Source organism: Heterodontus francisci, chromosome 20, assembly GCF_036365525.1.
Source record: "Heterodontus francisci isolate sHetFra1 chromosome 20, sHetFra1.hap1, whole genome shotgun sequence".
Lineage (NCBI taxonomy): Eukaryota > Metazoa > Chordata > Chondrichthyes > Heterodontiformes > Heterodontidae > Heterodontus > Heterodontus francisci.
The window spans coordinates 36793611-36806191 of NC_090390.1; the positions used below are offsets into that span (position 1 = coordinate 36793611).

General features: G+C 39.5%; 1 protein-coding gene across 3 annotated transcripts in view; it reads right to left on the reverse strand.

Moving 5' to 3' along the window:
- The window catches only part of LOC137380575 (1-phosphatidylinositol 4,5-bisphosphate phosphodiesterase epsilon-1-like), a 462270-nt gene that overhangs the window by 40574 nt on the left and 409115 nt on the right, over positions 1-12581 (reverse strand). For all 3 annotated transcript variants that reach the window (XM_068052607.1, XM_068052608.1, XM_068052609.1), the window contains exons 23-26: positions 11816-11929; positions 10531-10827; positions 8175-8335; positions 4585-4846 (exon numbers count right to left, since the gene is read on the reverse strand). In XM_068052607.1, the coding sequence (XP_067908708.1) occupies positions 4585-4846; positions 8175-8335; positions 10531-10827; positions 11816-11929 (834 nt within the window). The remainder of the gene's footprint in view (positions 1-4584; positions 4847-8174; positions 8336-10530; positions 10828-11815; positions 11930-12581) is intronic.

The window sequence follows — 12581 nt, forward strand, 5'->3', positions numbered from 1 at the left end:
AGAAGGGTCACTGACCCGAAATGTTAACTCTGCTTCTCTTTCCACAGATGCTGCCAGACCTGCTGAGTGGTTCCAGCATTTCTTGTTTGTACTCCCTTTATTGTTCCTGGAAACATGGCTTTTGCGCTGTGTAACTTCTCTCCTCCTCCTGGGTGAAGATATATACGGTGTAGCTAATTATTAATTGTGCTATTACTTTCTCTGGGTTTCATTGTCCTACTTTTAAGTGGAAATACTTCCCTCACCCTTTGTTTACTACATATAATTTGAAAAACAATCAAGGAGAAATTGGTCTTGCAGTGCACAGAATGAGTGAGAACAAGTCGGCAGCTCTTTTTGCACCTCACCCATTGAATTTAGGTAAATAAAATTTGAACAGGATGTAAAACAGGCTGTTGATTTGATGTCGCTAGTTTTGTGTTACTGTCCAAGACCAACTTTATATTGTTTATTTCAGAGATTCTTCACAATCTTACATTGAGTTTCTCCTGGAACCACTTTACTTCCTTTTGCTTGTCACAAGAACACAAGAGTTAGAAGCAGGAGGAGACCATATGACCCATCAAGCCTGTTCTGCCATTCAAAATGATCATGGTTCATCTTCGGATTCAACTCCACTTTCCCACACGCTCATCATATTCCTTGATTCCCTGAGAGACCAAAAATCTATCTATCCCAGCCTTAAATGTATTCAACGATGGAACATCCACAACCCTCTGGCGTAGAGAATTTCAAAGATTCACAACCCTTTGAGTTAAGTAATTTCTCCTCATCTCAGTCCTGAATGATCGGCCCTTTATCCTGAGACTGTCCCCGTGTTTTAGATTCACTGACCAACAGAAATAATCTCTGAGTGTATAACCTATCAAGCCCCTTTAGAATTTTGTATATTTCAATTAGATCACCTCTCATTCTTCTAAACACCGGAGAATACAGGTGCAATTTACTTAGACTTTCATCAAAGACAACCCCCTCATCCCAGGGACCAATCTAGTGAATCTTCACTGTACCACCTCGAATGCAAGTGTATCCTTTCTTAAATGCGGAGACCAAAACTGCACACAGTATTCCAGATGTGGTCTCACTAAAACCCTGTACAATTGTACCAATATTTCCTTATTCCTGTACTCTAATCCCCTTGCAATAAAAGCCAACATGCCATTTGCCTCCTTAATTGTTTGCTGTACCTGCATGCTAACCTTCTGCATTCCTTATACAAGCACACCCAAGTCTCTTTGAACATCAAAACTTACAAGTTTCACATCTTTAAAAAAAAAATTCTGTTCTTCTATTCTTACGACCAAAGTGAATAACTTCACACTTCCCTACATTATACTCCATCTGCCATCTTGTTGCCTACTCACTTAACCTGTCTATATCTCTTTGCAGCCTCTCAGTCTCCACACCACAGATTTCCTTTCCATCTACCTTTGTATCATCAGCAAACGTAGTTACATTACTCTCTGTCTTTTCATCTAAATCATTCATATATAGTGTAAATAGCTGAGGCCCCAGCACTGATGCTTGCGGCACCCCACTATTCACTGCCTGCCAACTTGAAAACGACCCATTTATGCCCACTCGTTGCTTCCTGTCTGTTAACCAATCCTCTATCCACGCTAATATATTACCCCCAACTCCATGAGCCCTTATCTTGCCTATTAATCTTTTGTGTGGCACCTTATCAAATGTCTTTTGGAAATCCAGGTATACTACATCTACTCGTTCCCCTTTAACTACTCTACTAGTTACATCCTCAAAAAACTATAATAAATTTGTCAAACAGGATTTCCCTTTGGTAAAACCATGTTGACTTGTTCTAATCATACTGTGCTTTTCTAAGTGCATTATTGATACTTCTTTAATCATAGATTCCAGCATTTTTCCAATGACTGATGTTAGGCTAACTGGCCTGTAGATCCCTGTTTTCTCTCTCCTTCCTTTCTTGAAAAGCAGTGTAACATTTGCCAGCTTCCAATCTGATGGGACCATTCCCAAATCTATTGAATTTTGGAAAATCATAGCTAATGCATCCATTATCTCAGCAGCTATCTCTTTTAGAACCCGAGGGTGTAGGCCATCAGGTCCTGGATATTTGACAGATTTTAGTCTGTTAAGTTTCTCCAAAACTTTTTCTTTGCTGATATGAATGTTCTTAATTTCCCCATTCTTTTTAGCCCCTAGGTTACTGTCTATTTCTGGTATGGAACTTGTGTCCTCCACTGTGAAGACAGTCACAAAGGGCTGAATTTTACAGACCTCCTGACGTCGGGGGTCGTGATGGGGGAGGCTGGAAAATGCCTCCAGGAGAGGGCCGCCATGCACGCCGACGCTGTGAGGGCTCAGCCCGATATTGCTGGTGGTGGCTAGGCCTCGGCGACGGGACTGCCATTAACATTTATAAATAAAATTAAATCACTGCATTAATTACCTTTATGTACCTGCCATCTGTCCGGTTCGATATTCGTGCCGGTGGCTGGCACTCCTACACCTTTGGATCCCTGTCCAGGGAACCGAGGCGTAACACTGGTGGGGAGGGGGAGCAGGTAAGTTTCTCAGTGCGGGGGATTGGGGTCAAACTAATATCATTGGTGTAGGGGATGGTGGGAAGGGTTATAGTGTAAAGTTTATGTACTTTGGGGGGGTGGGGGGGGGGGGAAGGTCAGGTGGGCAAGGGAAGTGTTTTGTGGGGAGAGGGCAGGAAATTAATTGAATTGTAAATGGAGGGGTGGGAGGGGGCAGAATTAATGAATTTTAATTTTATTAATTACATTTTTCTTTAAATACGTAAACTGAAAGTTAGGCATTGAAGCCCTTTAAAAATGGCGTCAGTGCCTGCATACAGGCAGATGATACCATTGCCGGGGATGGACAGCCCACCTCCTCCACATCATTGGGGAGAGGTGCTGTCCGCCCCGGCTATTTAAATGAGCTGCCGCGCTAAATATCACAGTGGCTCCGCAACGTGCAGCCCACGTAGGCAGACCGCCATTGTTTTTACCCGCTTCAGATCTCGGCGGCGGGACTATAAATTTCAGCCCAAAATATTTGTTCAATGCCTCTGCCATTTCCTCATTCCCCATGATAATTGTCTATGCTTCTAAGGGACCAACATTTACTTTGGCTACTCTCTTTCTTTTGATATACTGACAAAAGTTCTTACAATCTGTTTCTATATTACTGGCTAGTTTACTCTCATATTCTATTTTTTCCTTTTTTATCAAATTTTTTGTGTCCCTTTCCTGGTTTCTAAAACATTCCCAATCCACAGACTTGCTACTCTTTTTTGCAACATTGTAAGGCTCTTCTTTTAATCTAATACTGTCCTTAACTTCCTGAGTGAGCCACAGTTGGGTCCTTCTTGCTGAGTTTTTGTTTTTCAATGGAATGTATTTTTGTTGAACATTTTGAATTGTTTCTTTAAACATTTCCCACTGTTCATTTACCGCCATACCTTTAGTCTATTTACCAAATTTACTTTAGCCAGTTCTCCCCTCATGCCTAAGTAATTGGCTTTGTTTAAGTTAAAGATTCTTGTTTGTGATTGGAGCATGTCACTTTCAAACTTAACATGGAATTCATTGGTATTATGATCACTGTTTCCCAGTGGATCCTTTACTGTGACATTGCTAATTAACCCTGCTTCATCACACAATACTAGATTTAAGATAGCTTTATCCCTAGCTGGGTCCACAACGTATTGCTCCAAGAAACTGTCCCAAAAACATGCTACAAACTCATCTTCCAGACCACTCCTGCCAATTTCACTGTCCCAGTCTATATGAAGATTAAAGTCCCCCAGAATTATTACATTTCCTTTGTTACAAGCCCCAATAATTTCTTGTTTAATGCTCTGTCCAATGGTATAACTATTGTTAGGGGGCCTATAAACTACTCCCACCGGTATTTTCAGATTCTTGCTATTCCTAATTTCCTCCCATATTGATTCTACTTCATGATCTTTTGAGGCTAGATCCTTTCTCACTAATGCCCTTATGTCATCCTTTACCATCAGTGCTACCCTTCCTCCTTTGCTATTCTGTCTGTCTTTCCGAATTATTGTGTACCCTGGTATATTGTCTTTATAGTTCACCCAAACCTTCTGTCTACCAGAGTCCTTTGCCCACTTTGAAACCTCTGTGCTTATTGCTAAGATCCTACTAACATCCCTACTTAACTACATTGGCTCCATTGTCTTTAACCTGGTCTGATTTGGCTGGAGTGCATTTGGAGTGTAACCTCATTAAATAATTCCAGCTTTTTACTGCAGATCTCCCAACTGTTATTTTAACTTTTTAAGACTCATTTTGCATTCCTTTGAAGTCTACTCTTCTTAAAGACTCTGTAAATATGTTACAGTTTTGTTCCTTTATAAAACAGAATGACAGTAAGAAAATACAATGAAGTCAAAATTTGTTCCTGTGATTGTTTGTTTAGACTATTTCTTGTTGTCAGAGATTTATACAGTTTTAAATGCCACAATCATTAACATTTAGTTTACTCATCATCCAACAATCAGCATGTTCCCAGCTAATAATATATGACAAAGCAGAGGAGGAATGAGGTAGTGAAAAGGGTTATTACCTCCTTTAAGTGCTTTTAACTGGATCACTCTTTGAGCTGTTACAGTAGAGCTGTTATTTTCCACCACCACAAAACGTAAGAAAACAAGGTCTTCAAAGTAAACGTGGAAAAAAAACTGCTCGTTCCACATGGGGTTCAGGGTGTTGCGATGAATGGGCTTGGTGCGAAAGTGGCAGCTGTCCTGTGGCATACCAAGCACGTCAAGTTCAATGCATGGACTCCCTGATGTGTTGCTAGGACAGACATACTGTCCAGAAATGATCTAGGAAAATTTTTTAAAAAGAGGAAAAGAGCATGAGCTTCACTATCGAATGGGAATGCGATGCTTTATAATTAACTCCAGTTCACTGTTAAAACACAAAGAGTTGAAACTTCGGGCTCAGACTGGGTGTTAGTCCTAATACAGGCTCTTTATGGAACAGAACTACATGCTTTATCATGGATCTATCAAATTCCCCACATGCTTTCTATTTAACAAGTGGCTGACTGGCAAAAAGAGCAAATTATTTGGCTGGTTAAAGTCTACAGAACTTGTAGTTGTTTTATGATGTTGCCTTAGTTATGGTAGATCTAATCTGAGACAATAGACTAGACAAAACAAAGTAAAAGGCCTGGCTCAGAGCATTCAGGAAAGTTTTGGGTCAAGGAGATTCTGACGTTGTCTTTGCCCCAGCTGCCATGACAGTTATCCAATCCACCACAATACGTCACAAGAAAACTCCTGTAGTTTTATCTAAATATTTTATCCAATTGTTATTCACTAGCTAGCTTTACAATATCCTCAAATAGAAAAAGAAAATAAATGTTAAAGAGCTAGAGGGTAGCTTAATTTACTAATTCAAAAGTTATACCAGCATGTTCAGTAGATTAATTTTGTGGATTAGCTGGCCTTCTATTTTTGATGTGTATTTGTGCAATGGAGGCAGGGTGGAAAACCCTAATTCCTGAGAAACTTATAGCACATGAAGCAGCTATTTGGACCATGGTGCAGGTGCTATCTCATTGAAAGAGCAGTTGTGATTAGTCCCACATCCCCACTTTTTGTTCATAACCCTATAACTTCCTCATCTTCGAGTACCTGTCTAACTCCCTTTTAAAATGATTTATGGAATCAGCTTCCACTACCTTTTCAGGTTGAGTATTCTAGATCCCAACAACTCTGAATGAAAAAAGTTCTCATCTCCCCCCTCTATAGATCTTTTGCCAACAGTTTTTAACCTATGACCTTCAGTTATTGACCCACTCATCAGAGGTAATAGTTTTTCTCAACCTACTCCCTCAGAACCTCTCATCATATTGAAAACCACTATTAGGTCACCACTTAACCTTCTCTGCTCCAAGAAGAACAGTCCTAACTTTTCTAACCTCTCCTCAGAACTGATGTCACTCATCCCTGGTAACATGTGGTAAATCTCTTCTGTATCCTTTCTAAGGCCTTTACATTTTTCCTGAAGTGTTTTGCCCAGAAATGTCCACAATACTCCAGCTGAGGCCTAACCAGTGATTTATAAAGTTCTAGCATAATTTCTTTGCTTTTATATTCTATGCCTCTATTAAAAACCCAAGTAACTCATATGCCTTTTTAACTATCTTAGCAACCTGCCATACCACATTGAAGAATTTGTGAATAAGGACACCAAGTTCTCTCTGCTCATCTACACTTTTCAATATCGTGTCACTTATACTGTCTTTCCATATTAGTTCTCCCAGAGTACACAACTTCACACTTCTCCACATTGAACTCCATTTGCTATGCTTCTGCCCATTTCACCATCCTGTCCATGTCATCCTGGAGTCTACAACTATGCTCATCACTGCTATGTTGCCAAATTTTGTATCGTTTGCAAACTTTATAATTCTGTTCCTTACAACTAAGTCTAGGTCATAGGAACATAGGAACAGGAGTAGGCCATTTAGCCTCTCCACCTTGTTCCACCATTCAATGAGAAATGAGATCATAGCTGATCTGCGGCTTAACTTCATATACCCGCCTTTGCCCCATATCTCTTAATAGCTTTGACTAACAAAAATCTATCTCAGTTTCAAACTAGTATCAATTTCTATATGCCGAAGAGCGTTCCAAACTTCTAACACCCTCTGCATGAAGAAATGTTTCCTGATTTCACTTCTGAAAGGTCTTGCTCTAGTTTTTAGACTATGTCCCCTGGTGATTTATAAAAATTAAGAGTAATGGACTCAAAACTGACCCTTGAGGAAACATCCATCCATCACCACCCTTTGCTTCAAATGCCTTTTGAAAGTCCACATATACAACTTCCATGACACTACCTTGATCAACCTTCTCTGTTACCTCGAAGAATTCAATCAAGTTAGTCGGACATGATTTGACTTTAATAAACTGCCTCTCCTTGATAACCCTATGCCTTTCCAAATGAAAGTTTATTTTGTTCCTGATAATGGATAATTTCTCCACCTCTGATGTAGGCTGCCTGGCCTGCAGTTTCCTGGTTTATCCCTCTCCCCTTTCTTGAATAATGGTAAAATGTGATTAACCCTCCAGTCCTCCAGCACTTTGTCTGTGGGTGTGGATTCTGTTTTAAAACACTGGCACGTTTTTTTGGTACTGAGATTGTAGGTAAATCTTCGTGATCTGTTTCTGGAGTTGCCTCGTTTGAAATTTCCTTCAATGATAGATGTGGTTACATAATGACTCAAATCAGCACAAGATCAATGAAAACAGTGATGCTTGCAATCATTGTCAACAACAACCTGCATTTAAATAGCAACTTTAACATAGTAAAATGGCCCAAGGTGCTTCACAGGAGCATTATCACACAAAAATAGACACAGAACAAAAGAAGGAGACATTAGGGCAGGTGACTAACTGCTTGGTCAAAGAGGTAGGTTTTAGGCAGCATTTTAAAAGGAAGAGAGAGAGTTGGAGAGGGGAAGAGGTTTGAAAAGCGAATTCCAAAGTTTAGGGACTAGATAGCTGAAGGTACAGCCAGCAGTGTTGGGGCGAAAAAAGTAGGGGATGCACAAGAGACCAGAGTTGGAGGAACAAGGAGTTAGAGGAGGGTTGTAGGATTGGAGGAGGTATGTGTCTGAGCACACAGCTTAAATGGGTTTCAGCAATTAATTAAACTGACCCACAGCTTCAATGCACATTATATGGCAGTAGAATAGTTATATTTGTTCAAATAATTCAACCAAATGATAACCTTAGACCCCAGTGGCCTTCAATATTGTTAATTTGTTTTTTTTTAAAATGAAATATAAAATGGGTCCAGTAAAGCGCAGAAAGTTGAAAATTATTCACTTAATGACTCTCCATGAGCAAAAATGATTTATGAGTGTGGATAGATTTGATTAAAGTGAGCAAGGAAGAAGCCAAACAGCTATGTAAACTCAGAGAGGTTAATAACATTAAGTAAGCAGCAGTGAGTTTATTTGAATTAAGAAAAAAAATCCCCAAAATGCAAAGTTATCTGATGCACACTCTAACAAAAGAAAGATACAACGAAATAACAAACTGTCTTCACACTGGTTACATCCCAAACTCAGCAAATCAGCTCAACTCCTGCCTCAGTATCTGCTGCAGGGAAATGCAAACATCTCTCTCCACTTACTGTTAGAGAATGTAGGGATGGACTCATATTCTCTATTCGTTCCAGAGGAGAGAACTGATTGTACATTCGGCAGCTTTTGTCCCATAAGACTGGTGACTTTAAGACGTAGCCACATCCACCATTGGCTTCAAACATGGCTGCATTCAGATGCATTGGGAGATCTAAGGAGAGATGAGCAAGAATGTTGTAATCTCAGTGATTTATACAGTATATTGTGGCTAACCAGAAGTAGCTAAAAAACTTTAAAGCCCTCGTTCCATCAAAATCTGTCACTTCCTTTCAATTCTGCATTTAGTGATTTGCTGTATGCGATCATTTTTTTGTTTAATGTCCAATGATCAAATGAAATACAACAGGTCAGCACAATGAAAATATTTATATTAATGCCAACCAGTTATAAAACTGATTACTGAAGCATTATGAAGAACTCTGACATACTAGTCAATAAAATTTAGCCAATGATTAATTAATGATACAGCTTGTGTCATTAATAATCAGATTTTACATCTGTTAAATAGTTGATGTCTGTAGCCAATGCTTTCATCCACAGAGATAGGGGTCATCATCAAAACTCTGCACTAAACCTGGCCCTTAAAGCTGACTCCTTCGCTTCATGTTTCAACCTAAAGTGCTAAGCTCTCTGCCCGTTGGACTGATACATATCTGTTGTAAACTTAGGGAAATGTAACTTAATGAGCAAGCCAGCCTGATTATGACAGCATTTTCACTGGTAATTACTTCAAAGTGGATAGTTATATTTATTGCAGATATTTGCAGTGATTGCAAAACTGCAATAAACTTTGCATTAATGGTCACATGGGAGAATAGTTGGTTAACTATACAGAATAGGTGCTTGGCTGAAGAATGAGACTGGAAGCATTGAATTTTCAGTCACATTGTCTAACTGCTGTTACCACTTTATGTACAACCACATGTCCTTGACATTCTAGTCTTTTACAGAGCACTGTCACAGTTCAGGTATGTCTGGCCACTTCCCCTACAAATAGGATCCAAGATATGTGAGCTCTCTTAAAATGTATTTTGAGCAGAACCTTGCCTGAAGTGGTTAGCTGACCCGGACAGTTCCATATTGAGTTGTCAATCCAGTGGCAGTCAAGAGGAATATAGTTTGAAGAGTCTCCAAATAATGACCCATGTGGCACTTTTTGGTCATTCTGGTGACATGTTGCACCTTGTTGGCAAATCTTTAATATCTGCTAATCTTTGAAGAGAAGCCTTTTAAGAACGGTGTGTCTAATGAAACTAATGTCAGCCAATGAGTTGTAGGTGGAGCGGGACTGGAGAATCTCCAAACTCATGACCAAAACTACAGCAAACACAATCTCCAGTGTAAAGCAGGATTATTCCTCCAGCAAAATGTGATGAGTGGAGGTTAGTTACATAACATAAATTATGTGTGTAAAATTAACCCCAGTTACTTACAGCAGTGTGGCTTCCAAGTGTGATTGATGAGGCAATTACTCAATCATTTCCATTTTGGTCAAGATTTGTGGTGTCACTATATATGCAGCCTTTTAAGAATCAACACAGACACCAAAATGTAAGGGCAGGTATGGGGGAAGAAGCAACCTGTGCCCTGGTTGTTAGGAGAGGTAGCAAAGATAGATGTTAAGACAAAATTCCCCAAAGTGGGATAGCAAAACAAGTGTTTTATATTTTTTGTAAGTGTATGTGTACAGAGATTCTGTTGGTTATACCAAGTGACTAGCATCATGTATTTTTTGTTTAGATTTAGATTTAGAATAAAGCATCTTATGAACCAAGCCAAATAAAGACTTGCCAAACAAAACAAAGCCTCACTCAGTGTTAACTCAGTCAGCCTTTGGAGGATTAAAGAAGTACACACGCTTAAGACAGATTTGGTTCCAATTACAACAGAGTTTCATTGTTATACTCCCAGATCCCACTGCAGTGCTAGCAGATACAGGGTACACTGCATAAAACAGCAGGCAACCAACCCACTTAAGGGAGCGAGTAACAAAATTGAACCAAAGACAGCACTGCAGCACACCTGAATTTGCAATGACCACTCAACCAACTCCTCCCTACCCAATGCTTGTGGTTAAATTCACCAGGATGTCACATATAACAGCAGCTGGCTTTCTCGACTGTGCTTAATGGTTCTGAATTTAAAATTGAAGGGTAGCTGGAAAGCAGATTTCAGTGATCAAAATGAGATGTAAATAAAATGATAAATGGTGAAATTTTTTCTGAAGCCCTCAAGTTATGTTTGACCTTAACTCTCGCAGATTTACTTGATGGAATCTCCAGTGAACATTTGCAAGCAAATTCCATTTTTGAACAACACTTGTAAACCTAATCCCTATTCACTCACCATCTGTCTGATAATTGAGAGCAACCAACTGTATCCCGTGGAGCCAGAACATGAGAGGCGATGGGTTAGAGGAGTCGATCCGGGTAGCAGCAGGATACGTTCGGAGCAGCTGGCAGACTGTGTGTTGGATCAATTCCTGGGAATAACGTCTGCACAGCCGCTTGGCAGTGTTCTCATTCACTGACGAGATGTGATAACACTTGGGCGTCCTGATGATAGCGCTGAGGGAAGTGGTTGGATTAAATGGAGGAGAAGATGGTTCTTCACAGTTCTTTCTTATACCTTCAAAAGAGGTTGCTGTGTAAAAGATAAACTTTTAAGTTACCCAAGGATGCAACAGGAATCAGGCTTTTATAAAAACTAAAATAAATCTTGAATATCTAAATCTTATAATATAATGGAGATTTTAAAAACAAGCTTCTCTCCCACAATTCCAGTTGATCAGGTGTCTATGGTTGTTATTGTAACTAAACACTATACTGGTACTTCACTAAACACCAAGTTGCCTGTATGAAGCCCATTGCTGAAGTTCAACTGTAAAGAACCAAAGACATCTGGAAATGAAAGGAGCATCTCCACTAGGGGGCGCATCTGGGGCATTTGCTGACAATCTACAAAATGGTTCTGGAGTTTCTATTTGTTTTGTCAATTTTGACTCAGATAAACAATGGACAGGGCACCTATTATATCACCTTCCCCTAGAAGTGAAAGGAAACTATTTAACACAATTAGTTTACTGTGAAAAGGACATTTCCAATTTTATCTTTCCCCATCTGTGGTGTAAGTTAAGTCCACGCTTCTAAGTGGCAAAGGCACTAGACAGAGTAAGCAGTATAGTAATACAGACCTGACAGAGCAACACAAAAGATCACACAGGAATGGCTGCTGCTGAATAGTCTCAATTACTGAAGCTCATAAACTGTGACTGATTGGATTGCTCTACAGAGAGCTGCCATGGACTAGATGGGCTGAACGGCCTTATTCTGTGCTGTAATGACTCTATGACTCATGACTCGGTGATGCAAAGATTAGTTGCTGCTAAGATGATTCAGAATGATGTTTATTATGAACAGACACCACCACCACAATAACACAATAGCAGCAAGATCCTTAAAAGTTTAACAAGAACTTCTTGCTTGCCTGACAGAACCTTGAAATTATAGCAACAGATTTAAGAATGACAATTTATCAATAATAGATTTTTTATATATACTCCAAATAAAATCAGATCATTTTGTGACCAGATCCAAGTTTATTGTGGGAAGCAGCTAACTGTGCCACTTACCTCTTCCAGATGCCTTAATTGATGTCATGGACTCCCCAGGGCTCATTCTGTTGGACTTCCTGTTGGGTTTCACTTTGCCTCTGCTTGATCCTGTTGCATTTAAAGTCGAAAGGCCTGTTCCCATTAAAAAGAGGAAAGGGTCAACACTAAAGGGTTCACATTTTTCCAAAAGATAATTTTTTGATTTATATTTTAAGCTACATGCACAATTACCCTTGCCGCCTCTGTGAAAATGTTGTTTCTTGCTGAGCTTATTTATGTAACACTGTTACATCAACAACTGACACAGGAAAATGAAAGGAGGTAGCCAAATCACTAATCTAATCCTCACTCATGTCTTGTACAGTAAGGTAATGGACTGAATTTTGCGGTTAAAAATAACAGTGAGACTAACGGCGCTCATCATTATTTATGTGCAAATCAGACAGCAACCTCTGGGGAGACTGCATACTCAGTTAAATATGGAAATCTGGAAGTTGCTGTTCAAAATGCCCGATTACTCCTAAAGTTTCCCAAAAAGGGCATCTTGTCATCTGACTCACCATGGAAATACATTGAATGTCATGAGGTTTCTGTGGTTACCTCATAGATACATATGAAACTCAACAGAAAAGATTAGGGCTTATTCATTCCAATCTAAGTACCCTTTAATAGTGTGGGTAAAACTTAATTACTGCCAAAAAAAACCTCTCTGGCACTGAAAATTAACTTTTAGAAATGTGGAGTCTCATTCCTTCTGCTTTTAATAACTATTGGAGATTTTTTT